The sequence below is a fragment of the Lonchura striata genome, chromosome 6 (assembly GCF_046129695.1).
Source record: "Lonchura striata isolate bLonStr1 chromosome 6, bLonStr1.mat, whole genome shotgun sequence".
NCBI classification, from domain to species: domain Eukaryota; kingdom Metazoa; phylum Chordata; class Aves; order Passeriformes; family Estrildidae; genus Lonchura; species Lonchura striata.
Window position 1 is genome coordinate 57,709,383 of NC_134608.1, and position 22,657 is coordinate 57,732,039.

General features: G+C 42.3%; 1 protein-coding gene across 1 annotated transcript; it reads right to left on the bottom strand.

Annotated features, from left to right (window-relative positions):
• Positions 1-22,449, bottom strand: DKK3 (dickkopf Wnt signaling pathway inhibitor 3). The gene is made up of 7 exons (XM_021544862.3): positions 22,276-22,449; positions 20,668-20,805; positions 20,095-20,178; positions 4,389-4,481; positions 3,828-3,972; positions 1,736-1,892; positions 1-581 (listed from the first exon to the last, which is right to left on the bottom strand). Exons 1-7 carry the CDS (start codon positions 22,432-22,434, stop codon positions 338-340), a joined length of 1,020 nt encoding a protein of 339 aa, XP_021400537.3. The 5' UTR covers positions 22,435-22,449; the 3' UTR covers positions 1-337.
• Positions 22,450-22,657: the final 208 nt, after the last annotated feature.

Below are 22,657 nucleotides of genomic sequence, written 5' to 3' on the forward strand. Positions count from 1 at the left end.
TTTCTAGTAGCTTAAAATGATTTATGCTTGTGTGTATTTTTTAATGAGTACAAGTACTAAGAAGTTTATTTCTGACATACAAGAGGAAAATACAAATCCAGAAGAGCACTCCTATGGTTCCCATTTGGCAGAAAGTTTGAAGACGGGGACTTAATGAATTCCACAGTAGCATGAATTCCACAGGGACATGCAGGCTTGGTGCACAGAGAAGGATACTCCTTGAAGACCTTGTTTATTGCACTTCTATCCAGTAGTGTGTGTTCAGGGTTCACACAAGCAAGACACTAAACGAAAAAAAATTATCTAAAAGTAACTAACTAAACTGGTGCTTTGGGCTTTAGATTTCATCTCCCAAAACCAGCTCCTGAGCTGCCTCAGGCTCAGGCTTCAGACCTGCTTGGTCCTCCAGGCTTTCTAATTCTCTACGCACTTCCTGGATGACACTGCTCTCCTCATAATCGGAGAGGAGATCTTGAGGGAGCAAGCTGAGAAAGGGCATCTCATCCATGATTAGGGGATCTTCTTTTTCAGTGTGCTGGGTTTCATTGGCAGACAGCTGACACACAGCTGTAGTCCTGTGGCTGTTGGGAAAAGGCACATCTGGTCAGACAGTGCATCATTTTGTGTTCTGCTAGTCTGTGAAATTCTCCATTCCCTCCCCATATGAAAATGTGTTAAATGCGCAGTGGATCTACCCTAGCTGACTTCACAACCACCAGATTCCTACATGCTTGACAGCTGGTGACTTAAAAATATGATTTCCACGTACTGTTAGAGATCCTAACAGCACAAAATGTTTGATCCTGGCAAACGAGCAGTGGCCCTCAGAATAAACAGGTAACAAAAAAAAAAGTTACTTGAATCTTCAGGTAGAAACTTCTGGACAGTTCAGCTATATTCACAGCCCAATTAATTTCTGTGTTTCTGTATCCTCATCCTAAACGTTGTTCTTACTAGACCTGACATTTGCTGACAGACCTAATGGCACATTAAACAAAAATTTTGGTGCTGATAGGATGGGATCAGCTCTGCTTGCTTCCTTAGATGGCATTTATGAAACAAAATGTTACCCAATTTCTTTTCAAGCATGAAAAATCGTAGAAAGAGTTGGACACAGAAGAGGAAAGTATTAATCTGCATCTCTATCCCAGCTATGATGTCTTGTTAGGAGTTAATATGATGCTGGAAGTGTAGGAGAAAACTTGGAGAGTTTATTTCATAGAAAACGTTGGTTTTCTAAAAATGCTTTTAGCAAAACTGAAATGGTCTCACTTTCTGCTGATGAAATTGCTGATGATACAAATAATTCATTTTAAAGAAATATTTAAGGCATGACCTATGAAAAGTTTGTATTAAAATTCCTTGAATATATCTTACATTCTAAAACAAGCAAAAATCTGACATAAGCCCAGTATCACATACAGAGTTGGTGGGCAGGGACTGTATGCAGTGAATGGAATTAGAAGGATGAATTTCAACAGCTGGTAGCACTAACTAATGAAAAAGCAGTACCAGCCTCATTAATTCACACACTTAATTCACACTGGATTAATGTGTTGCCAAACTCAATTGGGCACATCTGTGTGGGACACAGCAAAAGGTTTCAATGCTACTGAGGAGAAAAACTCAAAACCTTTTCTAGTGAGGCAGAATCTGCAAGTTCTGTATCTATTTACCACATAAACAGACCCCTCCAAAGTTGCAAGGAACTTGTTTGCCCAGCTTTGGTCCTTACCTCTGGGGCTGGCAGCTCAGGCCACTTGCACAGGGGCACTGCTCCAGGACTCCATCGGGCTCCATGTCCCAGGTGATGAGGTTGAGAAGTCTGTTGGAAGGATCATGGCAGGGCTCACCTTCCTCAGGCAAGGGTGTGCACACAGGAAACAGAAGCTCTGCAGGCCAAGGGAAAGGCATTTTAGGAGAAGTCCTTAGCTGTCTGCTAAACTGGGGTGATCCCATGTTTAATTCTGAATGCAAGATATAAAAAGAGAGGCTTGATCTCTTTTGAAGTTCCCTTACGTGACAGGGAGCCATAACCATGTTTTTTATGTCGCTGTCGAGGCAGGACAGGAATGATGAGACTGACTCAGAAGGCTGTGAGAGTAAAAACTCCCAGTTTATTCAAAATACACTGCTCTTTTATACAGAGCTCTGCAAGGACCAACTCCATTGATTCTGAAGTGAAAACAACCCACAGCATTGGTGCAGAGTGCTAGACGCACAGTGATAGAACTTAACTATAAACAATGTGAACAACGAGAGAGATAAAGAATTATTTACATTCTTTCCCAGCACTTTCCCAGGCTTCTGCCTGGATAGAAACTCTCAGTTTCTTTCTTTGAATCTGAGACCCACATTTTCTAGTAGGTGGGAGTAAGACATTTGAAGCTCATCCTTAATGAGCAAGATCAGCTTGACTCAGAGACTGCTGTCAAGACAGTACAGCACACCTCCATCCCTTGGAGATCCCAAACTCTTCTAATCCCAAGAAAACTAACATTACAGGCAATCCTTTGTAATGGGTAACATTAATGGTTTGAAATCTGAATAGAGACATACCTCTGTATCTTAAACTCTGTTATTTTTGTCTATTTCTTTGCAGAGGCTGCAAATACAGAGCAATTGTTCAGAAACGAATGAGGTTACAAGAACTACAACTCAGTCATTTTAATTTATTTTATTAATTCTGCTGTGGGCAAAGCTGTCTGGTGGCATCTGGGGCTTGGCACCCTTGTTGCTACACAGGGCTGAATTTCAGCCTGTGTAAGAAATTATTTAAGAAGGCTGTGTCCTTTGGGTTTCCTCATGTCAGTAACTCCCAGTCTCAAGTCTGGAATTCAGCTCTTCCAGATATTCTTAGAAAACCCACCCTCTTCCTCTTGTCTTCAGTCACCTCATATGGCAGGATGAAATATGAGAAAAATTCAAACTCTTCCAAGTTTTTAAATCAGATTTGGTTAAAAAAGACATATGTGTGTGCACAGACACGTGCTTTAATGTACATGACCTATCAGTTCCTAGTTTCAAAATATATACTGAACAGCAAAAACTCCATAGTTTACTATAGTTTTATATAAAAATGCACATCTCTATTAGGACAACCATTTCCAATACTCTCATTTTTGCTCTATTGTGTGTAAATTTGACACAGAACTCTCCTTTAGAAATGCACATTTTTGTGTTTTTTTGTAATTCTATCATTTTTTGCTCTATTGTGTGTAAATTTGACATAGAACTCTCCTTTAGAATTGCACATTTTTGTGCTCCTGCTGCTGGTCTCATCTCTAGTGTGCGACAGGCTTTGCTTTCACCAGCATGTATCCCCATCAGTCTGTTTCTCGCTCCGAATTCTATCAAAGTTTTCTAATGAAGTTAACCCAGTGCATTCCACAGGCCACGGGAGAACAACCTGCTGATTCTGTAGAGATTGAACCACTTCCCTGGGCTAAAAAGAGCCAAATATCAACGCTCCTTTGTGGGTCTCAGATTCAGTCAAAGAAAGAAACTGAGAGTTTCTAGCCAGGCAAAAGCCTGGGAAAGAGTTGGAAAAGAATGTAAATAATTCTTTATCTCTCTTGTTGTTCACATTGTTTATAGTTAAGCTCTATCACTGTGCGTCAAGCACTGTACACCAATGGTGTAGGTTGTTTTCACTTCAGAACGAATGGATTTGGTCCTCGCGAAGCTCTGTATAAAAGAGCAGGGTATTTTGAATAAATCAGAGTTTTACTCTCAGCAGCCTTCTGAGTCAGAGTCTCTTCATTCCTGACGTGCCTCAACAGCAACACTCCTTCCTGCTGGGATGGATAGGACAGAGCCCCGAGTACCTTTGTGGAAAGCACAGCACGTGCCAGGGTTGCAGTCGTGCTGGCTCTCGCAGATGGTGCCGTTCTCCCCTCTGGAAGTGGATCTCCTGCACTGGCCCCACACGCAGAGCTGCTCCCCACAGCACTCCACATCCCGTGAGCAGGGCTGCCAAGGGCAAAGGCACGGGACAAAAATGGCATTCAGCACTCGGCACGTCTTAACACACACAGCCACACTCAGAATTGGGCCTGAAGACAACAATGTGTGCTTGAAATATATGTCATTTCCCACTGTTTAAGTAGAACTGCTTAATTTTTCAATTGAAGCACACATGGAACTATTGGCAGACAGGAACCTCCACAGCAAAGTACCAGCACTCCATCCAACCCAGCCTTGGGCACTGCCAGGGATCCAGGGGCAGCCACAGCTGCTCTGGGCACCCTGTGGAAGGAATTGTTCCTTCCCAATATCCCATCTAACCCTACTCTCTTTCAGCTTAAAGCCATCCCCCGTTATTCATTCCCCACTACATGACTGAATTTCTAAAGATCACACAAAATCCCATTTCATTCAGGACTTACTGTGTGCTGGGGCTTGCAGAGCTGACATTTGTATTCAAAGGTGGAGAACTGGCAGTATTTCCCTGGTTCACAGTCTTCGTCAATGATACACTCCTGGAGGAAAGGATAAAAGCGTGATTTACCAAAATTCATGCCTCTCCTTCAAACACCAGAAGCTCTTCACTGATTATATTTCTTACTTGGGAACCAAGACAAAAAACCTGCTGGGGTTCTTCGATCAATCACAGTTCTGTTACAGAGCAGCATTGCCCTGATTTTTAGAAGTGTTTTATTTTATAGTTCTTTTGAAAATTTTAAAGTTCTCATAGAACTGCCTTAGCCTTCTGATAATTACATATTTCTACTGGAGTTCTCACGCACTGTTCATGTAAATAATGATTGTTTTGCATTCTTCTTTGTGAGAGGAGAGAATTGATAGATTGTTAGTTTGACCAGTGTGGTTAGAGAAGTGACAATTTCATCCTCCAATCCACTGTCACTTTTGGAATTCTATATATTGCGAGGTCAGAAATCAAATTGGCTCTTTTTTTCTCTCTCGAACTCACCAAGCTTGTGTACTCATTTTGTGTCCAATAGTGACAACCAGTGCCCTCTTCCTGGCTTATCTAAATCCTCTGGCCCAAACTGCAGGGTGGCTTCACTTCCTGAGCCCATGGTAGTGAGCAGAACACAGAGAGTGAGAGTGAGATGTTTTTGCACCCTCATGTCTGGGGTGTTTTCCCATCTAATGGTTACCTCTCAAAAATTGTGTGATTAACCCTCTTCTCTATTTTTTTTTTCTTTTCTCCAGGCTGGAAACAATTTAGTCAATGGAAGAATAACTTATAGCACTGTTCTGAGTCACCTGTTTGTGACCTGTCCAGCACTGGTTTTTACCATTTTTAGTGGAAAAGAAAAAGGAAAAAAAGGAAAAGGGATTACACAAAAATCCCTGCATTTTCTGAAGTAAGCACTTGACTGCTCTTTGGCAGACACTAACCTCACTTGCTGGAGCAAATAATCTGTGCATCTTTCTCTACTGAAAGTTCCCAATAAGCTTCTTGTTTTCTTCAGATCTCTTCCAAATTCAGCCTTTTGGGGGGTTCATGTGAGGCAAGGATGCTCTGCAGGAATCAGCCTTGTCTAACTTAGCCATTCTGGCCAACTCAGGTGTTTTCCAACAGTTTATTATGCTCATTCATGTGCAAATTCACAGAATGACTAGGTTGGAAGAGACCTTCAAGATCATTGAGTCCAACCCAGCCCCAACACTTCAACTAAACCATGTCACCCAGTGCCACATCCAGTCTGTTTCTAAACACACCCAGGGATGGGGACTCCACCACCTCCCTGGGCAGACCATTCCAGTACTTTGTCACCCTTTCTGTGAAAAACTTTTTCTTAATATCCAGCCTATATTTCCCTTGACACAGCTTGAGACTCTTTGGTTTCTCAGAACACAGAACAGAAGCTAAACAGTCTGGGGCCTGACTCTTTTCCAGTCCACAACTCAACATTCAGGCTATGTGTTTGTAATTCAGAAGAAGTCATTTTAGCTGTTTTAAGGAATTAGTATAACCAGGCCTCGGCTGCTATAAATTATTGCAATGTTTTTCAACTTCATTATCCCAGTGTGTTCTGGGTGTGTTCTGCTTTTTTGTTTTGTTTTGTTTTGTTTTGTTTTGTTTTCTGTTGCTACATAATCAGATGGATCAAAATCCAAATGTTATGCAGTATGTTGGGGGTTTTGTGGCTCCAAGTGAGCAGCCAACCTCTTCTCTTCAGCAGCTACGCTCTTCTAGGCCAACTTTTTTTTTGTAGCTTTGTCAACTGCTTTTATGAATGTCTGTATAAACCATACCCAGAACAACTATACTGTTCCACCCCTCTTCCATCCCTTTTCAGGAAAACAGCCAGGTCTCGGTGTAGTCAAATTTTCCAACTGTTCTTCTCCACAAAGGAGAAATCTTCCCATGATTGCTTTAAGCTCATGGAATAATTCTAGCTCTAAAACCACCTAACACCAAAGCTGCAATTCTCCAGTTGCTGTGTTCTCCTGAATAAATGAGTCTCACACCAAAAAATTCTTTCCTCTTACTGAATTGTGTCCCACCAGTTCAGACATTCAGTTTTATGGGAGTTTCCAGTCAGGGGAAAAAAAATCCTTTTGTGGTTTTCTTTCCTGGCATGGCAAAGGCTTCCCTTCATATGTGCTCTGTGAAATTGTGTGCCACACTCCACACCAATTTACCTCACCCAGACACCCATCGTTAATGCAGAACTCAGTTGTGCTTACATGCAGATGTGTAACCATATGTTTTTTTAAAATTATTCATTTTTCCTTATTTAATCAGGCAACAGATTTTTTCTAATTCAGTTACCTTTAGACAGAATGGTTGCTGGACAAGGAGTAAGTCTGAAGGTATTCAGCTGCAGCAGATTCTGAACAATCCAAATTTTCCTGGAATTGTGCAAACTAAATTATCTCTCAGAATATTTTGGCATTGCAGGAGCAACTGGGTGAACTGTGGAGAGGGGCTTCTGGCTTCTGACAAGCAGCAGAACATAAAAGTTGGGCAGATAACTTACAGACAGAATTAGCCACACTGATAATGATGTACATCTCTGTGAAATCCACTTTGATGTAATAACAGTTAATGCTGTGGCAAAGGAATAGGCTGTTTGGGAGTAATACAGAGTGAAAGCAGCACTGCCTATTTATTAATGGGTGTACTGGAACCCATCAACAACAGAGGCCAGGATGGAGAATCCCATGCCATGTACCTGTAAGGACACAGCATCCTATGGACTCTTATTATAATACTGTGCTCTGCAGTGAATATCCTGCAGCACCTGGAAGCTATTTGGGCATTAGGACCTGTTCCAAAACCAACAGGAAAAAAAAAAAAAACAAACCAAAAAAAACCCAACAAAAAACCTGAAAATCACAGAAAAGGTTCCTAAGTCTGCTGAAACAACTGCTGCTGAAAGAAACTTCAGGTTTCTTGTCTTTGGTAGATTATGTCAAAGATTATTACTTCCCTAAATAATGGTTAGCCTCCATTTTATTTGAAAATAAAGCAGTGAGTGATGTTGGTGACAGCTGAAGATGGCAGCTCGCTGACACTGAAATGGCTGGGGCAGGACCGTGCAGGTCAGAGCTGGTGGGACAAGCTTTGACAGGAGCATTCCCCTCAGGCCTTTGCACACACGTGGAAAGGCACAAAAGAAAATCTGTGTGTGATGTGCCAACCTGCAGCCTGCTGGAAGGGGCTGGAAGGGGCTGGAAAGGGCTGTAAGGTGTTGGAAGGTGTTGGAAGGTGCTGGAAGGGGCTGGAAGGGGCTGTAAGGTGTTGGAAGGTGTTGGAAGGTGCTGGAAGGGGCTGGAAGGGGCTGGAAGGTGTTGGAAGGTGCTGGAAGGGGCTGGAAGGGGCTGGAAGGGGCTGTAAGGTGTTGGAAGGTGTTGGAAGGTGCTGGAAGGGGCTGGAAGGGGCTGGAAGGTGTTGGAAGGTGCTGGAAGGGGCTGGAAGGGGCTGGAAGGTGTTGGAAGGTGTTGGAAGGTGCTGGAAGGGGCTGGAAGGGGCTGGAAGGTGTTGGAAGGGGCTGGAAGGGGCTGGAAGGGGCTGTAAGGTGTTGGAAGGTGTTGGAAGGTGTTGGAAGGTGCTGGAAGGGGCTGGAAGGGGCTGGAAGGTGTTGGAAGGGGTTGTAAGGTGCTGCAGGTGGTTCCGCAGCATCTCCTACCCCCAGGAGGACAAACAGGGACAAGCCAAGCATTTCTCCCTTCAAGTTATGAAAGCAGAACAGCAAGGCCAGAATTAAGCAGCTTTCATGCAGAAACCCACTGTCTTTGGCAGTGTTCACCTGGTTTCTGTACCTCGCTATGTTTTAATGCCGTTTTGCTGGCCACACAGTATGTACAGAAATAACACTCCTTTTGCTTTTTCCCCTTAATCCTTAATTAAAACCGAGACTAAATAAATATTCTGATGATGTCTAAACCTTCAAAATGGACTCACTGATTTTAAATTCACAACTGGCATTTGATTTATCCATTCCTTCTCTCCACTCACACTCGCCCTGCCTCCACATTCTCAGAAAGTTCTTCTTCAAAGGTAACTTTAAGAAAACCTCTTCACTACTCATATCTTCAGCAAATATTTGTCAGGGACTGTCTTGAGTGAGACTTTCTCTCCTGGAATCTTTGCTCTTTAGTTCAGAACCCAAGAAAGCAGAGAAAGGAACAGCTATGACTTAATATACAACATTTCTGCGGTTCTTTGGCATGGGTTCTTTGGCAGTGAGATTCAAGCAAGAGAACCCTTTTTCCCCTCCCTGGGAAATCCATATTGCCCAGTTTGCTGGCTTATTGTGATCCAGGTAAAGGTTGTGCCTATGAACTTCTGCAGGTACTGAGGGGAGAGGCAGGAGCCCTTCCAAAATATTCATTCCTAACCCTCTTTGCATTTCAGGTTCCTGAGCCATGAAGTATAGAGGCAAAAATCAATGATTTTGGAGAAGTGAGGAAGTTCTGCCAGCAGAAACACAGCACAGGACACAATGCTACTAGAGCAATTGGCGTGACAATTAGAAAATGAGTTTTAGTAATAACCTTGAAAATCCATGGGACCACATCTCACTGTATTTTGGGACAACTGTCTTTCAAATGTTTCTCTGAACAAAAGCCCCTTTACATGTTTATTAAAAACTCCTCACACAAAGCAATTCCTTTTTCAACAAGCTGTAACTTGAGTAAAACTTGGTGTTTTACCCTGAAAAACCACAGCTACAGATGCTTCCCAAACAGTGCCAGAGCTCACCCAGCTGCATCCGTGAGACAACAATTCCAGCTGTGCCTGCAGTGCCATGTTCACATTGGAACTGACACCTCTCAGCAATGAGTCCTTGCAAGAGTTAACATTTCTGTGTTTACAAATCCCCTTCCAAGTTTTGTTTCAATTTCTGCAAGTTGCTTCACGCAGGGCTGCTCTCCATTACTGCAGCAGATGGCAAAAACTGCTGAGTAGTAGGGAAAAAAAAAAAAAGAAGCATAAAACCTGTTTTATATCCTACATGTATTAAAAAAAAAAAAAAAAGGCAGAATTACATAGAATGGAATATTGTTTTATGGAAACTACTACCTTAATTTGAAATGCAGTAGCATTCTAGCTCCTAATCTCTCAGTTGTCTAGACAGGACATGTATTGCATTTGTCTTTAATGAGATATGGCTTAATTTGCCTTGAAATACCTCAAAAGCTCTGTAATACTTTCCAGCAGTGCAAGTCTCTCACTGCAGTCCTGCCAAGCACACAACACTAGTAAAATTAGGAACTTCTGTTAAAAAAAGATGTCCTAAGAAGAGCAGACTTGAGCTGCAGGCTGTGTTGGGGGTCAGTGCTGTGGGGAAAGCCACCTCTGTGGGTGGCTGTTCAACAGGAATGTCACTGCTGAGCTCAAAACCAATAAACAACAGAAAACAAGTCCCTAGGCTTTGTACTGAGCTTCTCCATAGAGCTAATCTCATCTGATTCCTTCTCCCCCATTTCCCAGAAACACTTTATTTGGAAAAACTGCCTTTCTGGTTCTCCACATGACACAGTATAAATGGAGGCAAAATATGTCTATATGACATAACAGAAAGTGGCCTGGAGGCACTTGAGCTTGGCTTTAGGTAGCCAAAGCATCACAGCTACATTAGCCTTAACATGCTGTCAAAAAGGGAATTATTGAGGCAGGCTGTGACCCTCAATAAACTTCTCACCACTCGTGTAAGAACTGCATTCCTTTCTACACCACCTGCTTATTTCCACACTAACATTGATCTTGTCACTGATCAGACTCTTATGCAGTTAGTGCTCAATGTCAAAGGAGGAAATAAATAAAATATAATCTTATCCACAGCTTCAAGGAACTGACTCCAATAAAAGAAGGAACCACACCCCAAAAATCCCAAAGAAAGAAAACAAAAAAAAAATCCTGGCAAATGCCTTGTAATAGTGAGAAAAATCGTGCCTAGGTATTCTCTCAGATCATGCTCTGTTCACTCTTGGTCAAAATCTCTCCGTATGCCTTGTAATAATTTAATATCAGGTCACTCTGCAGAAGCAGACATTTAATTTTCTTCCCTCACCCTTTTTTTTCTCAGTAATAACAACCTGATCTTGGCAGGATGACAGCTTCTGCAAATGCTCCCGTGCAGGAAACACAGTGCCAAGTACTCATTTCAACCTATTTTCCAATGTTATCAAAGAGGGCACACGGGAACTATTCTAATTTAGTAGAAAACCCTCATAAATTATATATCTGTCAGGTAATTAACTTAGTCTGGAACCTAAGAGCTATTTAACTAGGAAAGGAGAAAAGAAATGTGTCTATGTGTGTGTGTGTGTATATATATATATATATATATATATATATTTATATATATATATTTATGTACATGTGAGGTCAAAATACTGAGGCACGTTTATAAATAAAGTTTTCCAAATGAGTTTGCAATTAATGGTCCTAACTGAGAAATGCATCTGCCTGTGGATCTGTTGATGGGAGAACAGCTCTTGGATCTTTGAGAACCAGGATTTGTGTCTAAACACTCGTGGTCTGAGGGACCCTGGGTTTTATTCCCAAATGTCCTGAGCTCCAGTAGCAGTTGTGAAACCACTGTAGGGCTGTGCCACAAAGCTCTGAAGTGCCAATATTTGTGAGTAGCAGTGATCACACACAGACACAGCTCTGAGGCAGTGATGCTCCCCAGGAGCCAAGTTTGATTGCAGGCAGCTCTCGTCTCTGCAATTGGCAGCTAAAAACTTTCTGTGATTCACTACTGAACTATGTCAGTTTTGCAAATGTGTAAAAGCAAAACAACAGAGACTAGCTGCACACAGAGAGGATGTGAAACAGCTGGATGAATAGAAAAGCCTTGGAAAAGAAGATTTCTGTACTTAATAGCTGCTGGCTGATCCTCATCACTAGATTAAGAGTAGCACACTGAGAATAAGATGTTGACTTGTGCCCCATCCCTCACTAAACTGATTTAAAATCCTGTATCTTATGGCCTTTGTTCCTTTATAATATACTTTTTGTGGTAATCCACGGTTTCAACAGACTTATTAATTCTGTTTAAGGTGCCAGCCAAAGATAATAATACTGAAACAGAAGTACATTGGTAAGGAGCTGCATTCAATGGATTTTGCCCACGGCAGAGTTGACAGTGTAGAAGACTGTTTTTACTACAGAAGAAATGGAATAGTTGATTTTCCATGAGCTGTAGATGGAAGAAGAAGAGGTTTGAATTACAGCAACAGCATTGAAATAAATCATCTCCAGCACGCGAGGATTTTGGGAACACGAGATCCATGTCTGCCTAAGGATGGAATAGGCATTTGGGTCATAGGTGTTGGCTCTTTGAAGCTTTGTCCTCTTTGGGGCATTTGTTGGGATTACAAAAGAGCCTCTTTTATTATTCCCTTAATTTAATTTTCCATCTGAAGTCATGTACCTAGAGGATATTGATAACATGAGATGATGACTGTTCATGAATATTCATCCCATTTCCTAAACAAACATGAAATGAGAAAGAAATTTAAAAGGGTGTTCAGCATAATCTTTTTGCCCTTCTCTCTGGAAGGAACATAATATGAATGTATTGCAGGTTTTCACCATGTATGACATCCAAAACAAACACCCACCGGGGGTCCAAAACTTTCCCTTGCTGATGGATGTGAGATATCTTGGACCCAGGAAAACCACTAAGGCTTCCCTTTGCCTGACACCACAATGCCCAACTCTCTGCATGTCCTAAGAAACTGCTTCTCCCCCTGGAATTTTTAAGAGAAGAAGTCTGAGGGATTCTTCACATGATTCACGAGCAGGGTGTGAGTCATTTCCATAGAGGATAAAAAGTCTACAGACCCAGATCTCACCCAGAACAGACCCTGTGTGCCTTCAGTGCAGTCCTGCTGCATCCCAATAGGTGTGACAGGAAGGGACAAGGGGACTTGTTCTGAAGGTGAGGATCAGGACAGGCAGGATGGGTGAGGGGGACTCTGTGCAAGATGCAGAGATGAAGAACCACGAGCTGGCAGCTGCTGCAGCCACCAGTGTGGCATCCCCCAGTGCTATCAGTCACTCAGCCCCTCCCAGGCCAGGCAGACACTCGTTCCACAAGAGAAGCCAAAATTCTCTTTGTGACTCACACGGGAGGAAGGACAAAGCTGAGACTCGGCTGACACAGAAATGCATTTCTCCAGGCATTGCATTTCAAACGACCATTCTATAGAGCTTGCATTCTTTCTTCCTTACATTTGCCAAACCTTTGATGAAACAGAACTAAACAGAAAAAACTTCAATTCACCACTTGCCTTCAATTTAGCTTATTAAATCATAGTGCAAAACACCATCAGGCTGGACTGGTAGCATCTCACACCTCTGCCTGACTCTACTCAAATGCACAGAAGGCTGAGCAATCACCAGTCACATTCATTCTCTCTCCTCCTACTCACTGGTATAAAACCAGTACCATTCTACAGATTTTGTAGACTCTAACCCTCCTCAAGTCCAGGCAAAGACTACATAAGACTTAGGCTCATCATATATTGAACAATGTGTTATTGGGCCAACCTCCCAGCCACAGCAAATTCTGCCACCTTACCTATGACAATGCAGATGTAACCAGCTTTAACCCATTTATCTGCATCCTCTGCAGATACAGAGATAGATATCTCAACCATTCCAAGATTATAAGATACAAATAGAAGATTAAAAAAAAAAAAAATCTACAAAAAAATCCTCTGCAATACATCAGTGCTGTAAGCCTGTATTTCCTAAAGCTCCTGTTGTTACCATCCAACTAAGGCTTGCTGCTTAATTAGATAACATGGTTTCAGCTAAAAGCTCAAATAAGCAGCTGCTGGAGCCAATGGATTAAGTCACATAATCAAAACCAGTGGAAAAAAAATTCTCATTTGCCTGAAAGCTTTGCCTCTCATGATTAATTTGCTACATGTGTATGGCAAGGGGAAAGAAACACTGCTTTGATGAACCTTCAATAAAGAAAATCCATACTATGATCTTTTAACAGATGTCACTAGATCACGAAATTGCCACCAGCCCACATAAAAGAGTCACTCATCTGAATGGCTGTTACCATAAAGAGAAGAAAACCCCAAACACTTCTCTTAGAATAAACAGGTTGATCTAGGAGAGGCAGAAAGTCAAATCATTCATTGTCAGAATCTGAGGTATTGATGATTCCCAGATTGTAGAAAGTCTCTGTCTCTCAGCCCCGTTGCCAAAGCAGAAGCCATAATTGGTCTGTGCTGGTTTCCAGGTTGTTTATTCTGTTTATCTCTAACATGTTCTGCTGCCCTGCCCAGCTCTGTCCTGCAGGGCAGCGTGTGGGGCTCTGCCCTCAGTGGGATGTTACAAACATTAAATACCAGAAACTCCCTGGGCTGGATTTACAATAACGTGCCAATATCTGTCACCTACATTGGACAGTGTGTCCCCAGCCTGAACCAACAGAAAAATGCCAACACCACAGTGAGACATGGAGGGCATGAAGAAGGAGAAAAAGGACAAGACACACCCAATTTCCTCCATCTTATCCCCTTTGGACCCCTTATCTAGAATCCTAAAATTTTACTTTTGCACCTGTGCCACACTTCATTATTACTGATATCAAACACTCAGAGCCTGTAATTCATACTGTAAGATTGAAAACTCTTTTCCATGGACAGAGATCACAGACAGTGTCTCTGGGGGCTCTGTCCAGGGGGGTTCCTGACCCCTGCCAGGGTCCCAGACCTGCCAGGACAGCCAGAGGGATGCCCTGGACTCCCACAATTCATGGTGATTTGTTTTTACATCTCCCTACAACTTGGACATGATCTATAAAATACAATTGCACAGCCTTGGATCCCCAAACTCAGCGTGTTGTGAGTGGGAAAGGTAAGCCAAGCCCAGGGAAAAGTGAACACTCTCCCTTTGACTGGCACTGCTCCCTTGCTGTGGCCTGCAAACAAGGGAGAAGCAGGAAGCCTCATTCCTCCCTGTGCATGGACAGCTTCAGACAAGGCTGGATTTATTCCCACAACCAACAAGAATGCTGAGAGCTTTCGAAGTGGTGCATGGACTGGTGAAGCACTGGCTGGAAGAGAAAGTTTTGTGCCCTTCAGGAGAGCTCACTGCTTTACCAATCTTCTCTCACTAACCATGCCCAGAACACTGAATCAGCTCTAGGCACTGTCAGTGTATTACAGGTAATTTTAGGTGTGGAGAAATTTATCACAAGAAGAACTTTCTCTCTCCAGGATTTAGCTACTCAAAGGGTAGTCCAGGGAGAGAAAAAATGGTGAGGTGACTCTCCAGCCAACTTGTTAAAAATATTCTTTTTCTTTGGGGTTCAGCTGGAAGAAAAGTACCACATTGCAGCACATGAGGATCTGGCAAACTTCTTAACAATTCTAAATACAGGCATAGACTGGAATTTCTAATGAAGACTTTTGGAATATATATTAGTACTACATCGTTTTGTTTCCCTAACTTGACAGAAAACAAACCAACTTAAACTAAATTAGGCTAATGGGAAATATAAGAGAAATCCTCATCACTCTTCTAGTATTTTTTTTTTTCATTACTAACCAAGTAAATTTACTTAAGTTTTCTAAACTACTTCAGACTCCCACTGATACAAACAAGAGCAGGATTTGATATCTTTAATTAGGAGTAACCAGCTCAGGGTGGACCAAGCCTAGCAAACAAAAATGGGGACACTGAGGAGTGGGTCAGGCAGCTGGTAATTACAGAGACTTCCCACCCTCCTCCTCAGAGAAGTTTCTTTGTATAGAATCTGACTTGACACTTGTACTCCAAACTCCTCCAGGCAGGTGTTTCCATTCACTGAGGCTGATATTCAGATTTTTTTTGGCCACAGCCCAGTGAATATCAGATGATTGTCAAAACCACTGGGTTTAGATATACTGTGACTGGCAATAAGGCCATCCTCTCATCCCTGACCTAAATTACATCTCTTAATAGCTTTTGCATCACTAAGGAGCACTTGCTGCTGATGGAGTTACCTGTGAAGTCTCAGAGATATGCACACAGCCCGTTACTCTTTTTATTCATAAGTCCCTCTCTACAACAAGATTCACAGCCTGAAAACACTCCAGATTAATAAAAGCAACTCAGAATATTAATTGAACAATTCTTCTCATCTTTAGTTATAGTCTTCTTTCCCTTTGCACCCTTCTCCATATCATTTTCTATTCTTCTTTCCCTTTGCACCCTTCTCCACATCATTTTCTACTCTAACAGGCTATTTGTCCTCATGAACTATTCACACTTGCCCCAAAGCTTCATATTCTACGTTGCTGAGACCAAAACTGAAAAGGGAACCAAAAAGGGGGTTCAGTAAAATATTAAGAATTGGTTAAGGATGTCATGCCTGTCTGAGGAGCCATGGTTCTCTAAAACAAGTACAATATGCCTTATCTGCTCCTCCACCAAGGATTCCCTAAAGGGTGGGTGCTGTGCAGAATAGAATGCACTGGCCCAATGATTAATGGAGCAGAGCAGGCTGGACAGCTGACAGAAAAGCAGACTTAGAGTACCAGGGAATTAAATTATTAAATATACAAAACCTACCAGATTTAGATATTATGTGATTTTTGGCTAGACAGAGACCTGGATTTCAACCCAGGAATGCACTTACTGTGTCTATTGATAGCTGAGTGCAAGTCACCAGGGACTAAAAGTTCTGTGAAAAAAAAAAAAAAAAAACCAAAAAAACTGGACCCAAATAAAAGGCTACCCAAAACAAGTGTCCTTCCTGAGATATTAGGGAGCAGAAGTCAACACCAAGATGCTGCATTTTTAAATTTCTGCCACTGACTCCTCTCCTGCAGTGCTGCAGATGGAAAAACTGCAATTTCCATTCCAATTATTCTTCCTTCTCCATTTCCAAAGCTTCCTTTCTACAGAGCACTGCTAGGAACTCCCTTCCCTGGAGCAGTATGAGCCTCAGAGAGAGCTGTGGCTGAGAACATGGCTGGTGAAATCATACACAAGGTGCCAAAAAGGAACCAAGGGGGCACTTTGGCAGTTCTGGGTATCAGCAGCAACATGGGAGCTTGAAGAGCTGCAGCTCAACCACTCAAACCACTCTTTTTCTCTAGAAAAGTGGGAAAATGAACAGTTTTCTTTCTTTTTAGTACTTTTCTGCTAGGGTAAAAATAAAAGCTGACAAAAGCCCCTCTCCTCACCCTCCCACAAAGAAACTCTGACCTGTGCTGTGTCACCAAGGAGGAGGCACAACCCTGCCCTCAACAGCCTCTGCCACCAGGGGCAAGCAAAAGAAAGGTGCCACAGTGCCAAAGTGAAATGAGAAATGCATTTTATTCTTCCAGTTCCCTGCTTCACTCTCCCTAGAAACAAGTATCATTAAAAATCTCCCTCAAAAAAGAGAATTGAAAGCTAACAGATACACTTTTATTAAAACTTGAAAAAAAATCCCACAAAAACATAGCTAAAAAGAGGTATTGCTTTTTATGCCTAGTTTTGAATTAGAAGAGAGAGCTTATAATAGGAAAGAGAGTAAAATACTGCTCTGAATAGGAGTGAGAAGAAATGCAACTAATTTTTCTGTAGCAAACCTTACCAGTACCAGTTTTGCTTCCTTTTATTTTTCATCCTTGCTTTCCCTTGGTTAGGTTAATATGTCACAACTGAAATAGGCCTAGACAACAAGCTACAAAAGATTTTGATTTTCATAGGATAATGAGAAACACTCTTATTTTGAACTTTTGACTGAAAATACTTTATTAATTTACAAGCTACCCCATGCTCCCTGAAGAAGCAAATTACAGAGTATTTCAGCCTTAAATCCAGAAATGGCAACAAGCCCAACTCCACTTCTGGAGACTGAAACAGCCACAGCCACAAAAGCACTATCAGAGGAGAAGTCTGAGAATGCTGCTGTGATGCAGAGCCAGGAAGAAACAGCCTGAAAGGAAAAGTCTGTGTGTGGAGGATTCTCCCTCGTGTTTCTGTAATATCTGCACTTTATGTATATGCTTTATGTATATTTATTTACATGCTCTGTGTGTGTGTGTGTGTATTGGTACCTGCTGATTTAAAATGCAGACACAACCTCTTTTCCACAAAGCTGCTTCTCCAGTGCTGGATTTCTCGTTCTAGCCAATAAGTGGATTTATTATTGCAATGCAGACACTTCTTTGCCTTGTTGTGAGGCTCTAGTGTCATCTCTCAAAGCCCAAAAACGTTACATGAAAAACCTTTAGTGATTTCAGAAGCTTATAACTCAGCACAGAAAATAAATGTAAACTGAGGAGGAGGAAGGTTCCAGTTATCACAAATTACTGCAGCAATAAATTACACAGAGTTTAAATTTCAGAGCACGTGGTTTGTGACAGTGCTTGGAAAATTCTTCTTTCTACCAACCAAATTTGTGAAGAACAGGAGCTGTGGGAATCCTTAACTTTTGTAAGTTAAGCCTATTAACTGAGCCTATGAAACCAGAGGAAATCACTCTCCCACCACCTGTGGTCTGTGAAGTCTGTGACCTGGAGAGCGACCAGGACATGTCACAATGTCACACAAAACTTCAGGTATGAAAATTCGTGTACATAAAAGTGACCCAAGGGCCCACTGCAAAGTTTTCTGCAACTCATTTCCCAACACTTCTACCATAAGTTTACAGATCTAAGCAGCAGCACCATTTAATTTGGACAGAATTTTTCTTCCACTTCACAGATCTCTCCACAGCACCACTTCTTTCCTTGCTGCAACCCAAATCCTCCAATTCTTAATTGCATTCCTCCTACAATATTTCTTTGCCCTTGTAACAGCCAAAGGGGTTCATAGTCCTCCTTCATGTTTGAAGTGTGCAAGCATTTTCAGATTTACTAGTTAGGCATCTCTTAGTCATATTAAATTTACTCCTTAAATAAGGATCAAGCACATCTGGAGGCTGCTTTTCCTCTAAGCTGGCAACCTCTAAATAAGGTGTTTGTACCCTGGGCATACTGAAAGTTCAGAATGAGTGTGAGAGGGGAAATAAACATTAACAATCACAGCTCTGTCCCAGCAGCCCTGCAGGATGTAAGGGATGCAGGATGTAAGTGAGGAGGAGCTGACAGGACCAGCTCTGGCTGCTCTTGCTTCAGAGCTGCCACCATGAAATCAGACAAAAATCTGTATTCAGCCCTCACATCCTTCAGCTGGAAAAGTTCTGACCAGCAGCACTGGCTTGGTCAGTGAGGCAAACTTCCCAGATGGAAAATGCAGCTGTACCTTGATATATGAACTTGGTATAAAACCTGGAGAAAGTTAATTTAGAAATAATTTGTACAGCTGTGAGAGTGATTACACACCACAGGCAAACCAAACACATTATGAAACATCACTAGGGTTGTGTTGCAGTACTAAGAAGGTTTAAGAGTTTGCCATTCTTCAGTGGGTTTGAAGATGATGATCACGTTTGCTAGGGAAAAAAAACCCATTTGGATTGTCTTCATTACACATAATCTCACTATTAAAAAGTACTGTGCAGGGTGGTAACACTTTGTATAAAATCAGCTGTAGTTTAGGATAGTTACAATTTATTTTCTACCTTGAGTTTTCACTCAAGCTACAAGTTTTGCAAAATAGTAAAAAGAAAAAAAGTAAAGTTGCTTATGTGTGCTGTACTTTAGTACTTGCTATTTTTAAGCTTAAATAGCAGCATAAAAACATGAGCTTGCAAGAGGAAAACCTTTAGAAAAGAGGCACTAATTTCAGGTTCTGTATCCACTAAAAATCAGAACTACTGACACAAATTTTCCATAATTATATTTATAACATAATTTCCATAATAAGTTATCAAATAGTTACAGAGCTGCTTCTGTGAAAGAACTGGAGGTAAGTTGCTCTAAAAAAAGCCAGGGTATGTTGAAGTAAATAAAATCACAAACCATTAGTCAGATGAAGCCAGCTATTAGAGCAAACCTGGCAAGCCCAGGCTTAGAAAGAGCACAAAAAACAATCCATTTTGGTAAGACTATAACCAAAGCAAACCTAATTCTTTAAAGTAGTGGTATGTACTGTATTTCTCATGTGACTACTGATATTTAACAAATGTATCTGTGCTTGCAAGACTCATGTAAAGAATATTCTTGATCTTTTATACTCCTTTGAGAGTCCTTAAATAACCATATTTTGAGGGGAGGGGGATTTATTCTCCCATTTCTCTCCCTTCTCCTCAAAGTGGCATTTCATAACCAGTTGTCCATCACTGTGTTGGGCTTGACAAGCAAATAGAGCCATATGTTGTTCCAAAGATTCCTCATAAATAAATGATTTGGGGTTATTTTCAACTCTTAAAATCTATAAAGTGATTTTTTTAATGGAAGACAAGATCCTAAGGATTTATCCACACTCACTGGAAAGAGCTGTGTAACTTCCTTTGATATTTAACATTTACATTTGACAGAAAAATTGTATAGTCAAACATGTCTATTAAGCCTAACACTGGAACTCTGTTTCCAAGTCATAATATTCCTAAGTTAAACTAATTTAAAAACCCAAACATTTTTGACTGCTTACCCCAATAGTTTTGTGTCTTTCAAAACATTCCAAAATTTTGTTAGGTGAATTCTGTCACAGTCTTCTAAACAAGGAACCCGAAGTTTTTGTTTGATTTTCAAAAGGAAATTTTCATGCTCACTTACATGATTCCTTTTGTTTTCTCCGTCTCTTATGGATGTAACAACTGTCTCAGAAAAAACTGTTGATCCAGTTTTGTTATCTGTAACCTGATACCGGAAAAGAACAAAATACAGTTTTATTAGTCATTTTTTACACTCAGTCCTACATCCTGTGAAAATTAACCCGCTCCCACCCCCTCCTTTTTTTTCCCATTTTGCTGTCAGTCTTAATAAACCATAATCTGAGGGGAAAAGTAGAGCTACCTCCTTGTCTATTTTAAATGACACTGTAAAGAAGCCAGCTGAGCAGGACATGGTTGGGTTTCATTCCCAGGTAATGGCTGTAGCTGTGTCCTGTTTTTAGCAGGCCTTTTTCCAAAATAAATTGTTATATTCTTATTTCACACCAACTTTTCATGACAGGTGTCCTTAACGCCAACAGAAGATACAATCAAACCCCAAAGTAATTATCATCAGGAAAATTTACACTCCAAATTATTTTGTGAATACACATGTAAAACTGGGTGGGGTGGGGGGGAGGCTGGAAGGAAATATGTTTAAGAATGGAGAGTTCACCACATACAAGTTTTCTCATACCTTATCAATTGCTTGATGAGTCTGAACAGTTCTGTTGCCCACTCTGGTTTCTGTGCTGGACTCGTTATGGTAGTTGGGAGGTAAGTCCTCAAAGCTGACTTCTAACACCTTTTTTGCCCCTTCCTCTTCAGCTTCCATCTGCCAAAATAAAATAAATAAATAAAATACCAAAACAACTGAAAATTAGCAAAAATGTCACAGAAGAGAGGAAGCCACGCTTCCTGTGCAAGCCCCAGTGACACTGCCTGCAGCTGCTCTTTTCATGGGCCACAAAAACAGGGCTGAGATAAACCCTTGAACTCTGGGCTGGTGAAGCCAAACTCGGCCCCTGTGAGGGGAAAAAAGGGAAAAAACCATTCAGGTCACTGAAAATTTGGTATCTGCACAGGCTGGTGCCAGTGGGGAGCCCAGCTCTCTGCTCTTCACAGAAAACCACCGAAAACTTCAGGCAGGCTTTCCATTCTGACAAAGAAGAGAAAATATCCTGGCAGGAGAGAGAAACATAAGCCCCTTGAAGTCAACCCTATAAATGAGGATGCACACAACCAGAATTTAATTCTCTGTTTCAGTTCCTACTGTCTTTGTGGGATGAAGAAGGGTGTGAATCTTGTAAATGTGCAAGAATAAATCTTCTCCTTTTATTTGCAACCACTGTAATGGAGCTAGGAGGCCAAAAGTTCAACCAGGATGAACAACAGGATTTTTTCCAAGACAAAAATCTCTCCTTTTGGTGTGTCTGTTTATTTTAAATAACAGCTGCTAATCTTTCTAAGTGCAAACTATGTCCTAAGACTTTGCTCAAACAATTCACACTTTGCATTGCACACAGGCTGCAATCCGGAACTGACTACAGAAAAACAGGCAGAAATTCTGATTACACCCTGAAGCACCTTTGCAGAATTGTAAAGAATGGTTTGTCTCAATGCATTTGCAGTCTAAATGAAGTGGATGACAGCAATAGATTTCAAAAACCGTCCAGAGAACAGCAGAAGATCAGAAATCATTTAATTACAGTAAACCAAGGTCTGTTTCTGCAGCAGGTATATAATACACAGTTACAGACTGCTTATTATTTTGTTTGTATTTATTATTTATTTATCCTCTAATTTTTGAATGAGAGGAAAAGAGAAGTTGAAAGGAAGATTCTTAACAGGTAGGGGAAAGAAAAGCACACAAGAAAGGGGAGTGCAGGAACGAAGGGGAGTGCAGGCACAGGATGTTTTGACAGCCATATGGGACCATATGGGTCAGGCTTAGGGTCTGGTCTGAGTTTCTGGCTTTGAAATGTGTCCTGGGCAATTCTGGGCCGGCAATTTGAGATCAAGACATGCAATTACACCGCGAGCGAGCTGCTTCTCCACGCATTTTCAGGATTCTTACAGCCCCGAATCCTGGCTTAGGATACCCTTGTGCTCCTGCCGCACAAAGACGATGCCGTAACTGTTCTCTCCTCGCTTTGCCACGGCCCCTTCCCCACTGCGGGCTGCGGCCGCGCTGCTTGTTAAAGCATCCCCGGCCCGGGGGCTCCGCGCTGCCCGCCCCGGCTGCTCCGGGAGCCGCGGGGGACGCCCGGGAGGAGAGAGCCCAACCATCCCCGAGCCCCCTCACCTCCTGCACGGCGTTGCGCAGCTTGTGCTGGGTGTCCTCCATCAGCGCCTCCACCTCCCGCAGCATCTCGCCCAGGCTGGCCGCCCGCCGCCGCCCGCCGCCCTCCGCGGGCGCGCACAGCGCGGCCAGCAGCGCGGCCAGCAGCGCCCAGCGCCGCATCCTCGGCTCCTCCGCCTGCCCCCGGCTCCCCTCTGCCCCTCTGCTCCCCTCTGCCCCTCGGCTCCCCCGCTGGCCCCGCTGCCGCCCCTCTGCCCCCCGGCTCCCGCACCGCTGTCGCCCCGCGGTCCCTCCCCGGAGCGGGCGGAGCCGCAGCCCCCGCCCCGCTGGCGGAGAGGATGCTGAGAGACGTGGGGAGATCCTGAGGGAAAAGGAGCAGCGCGAG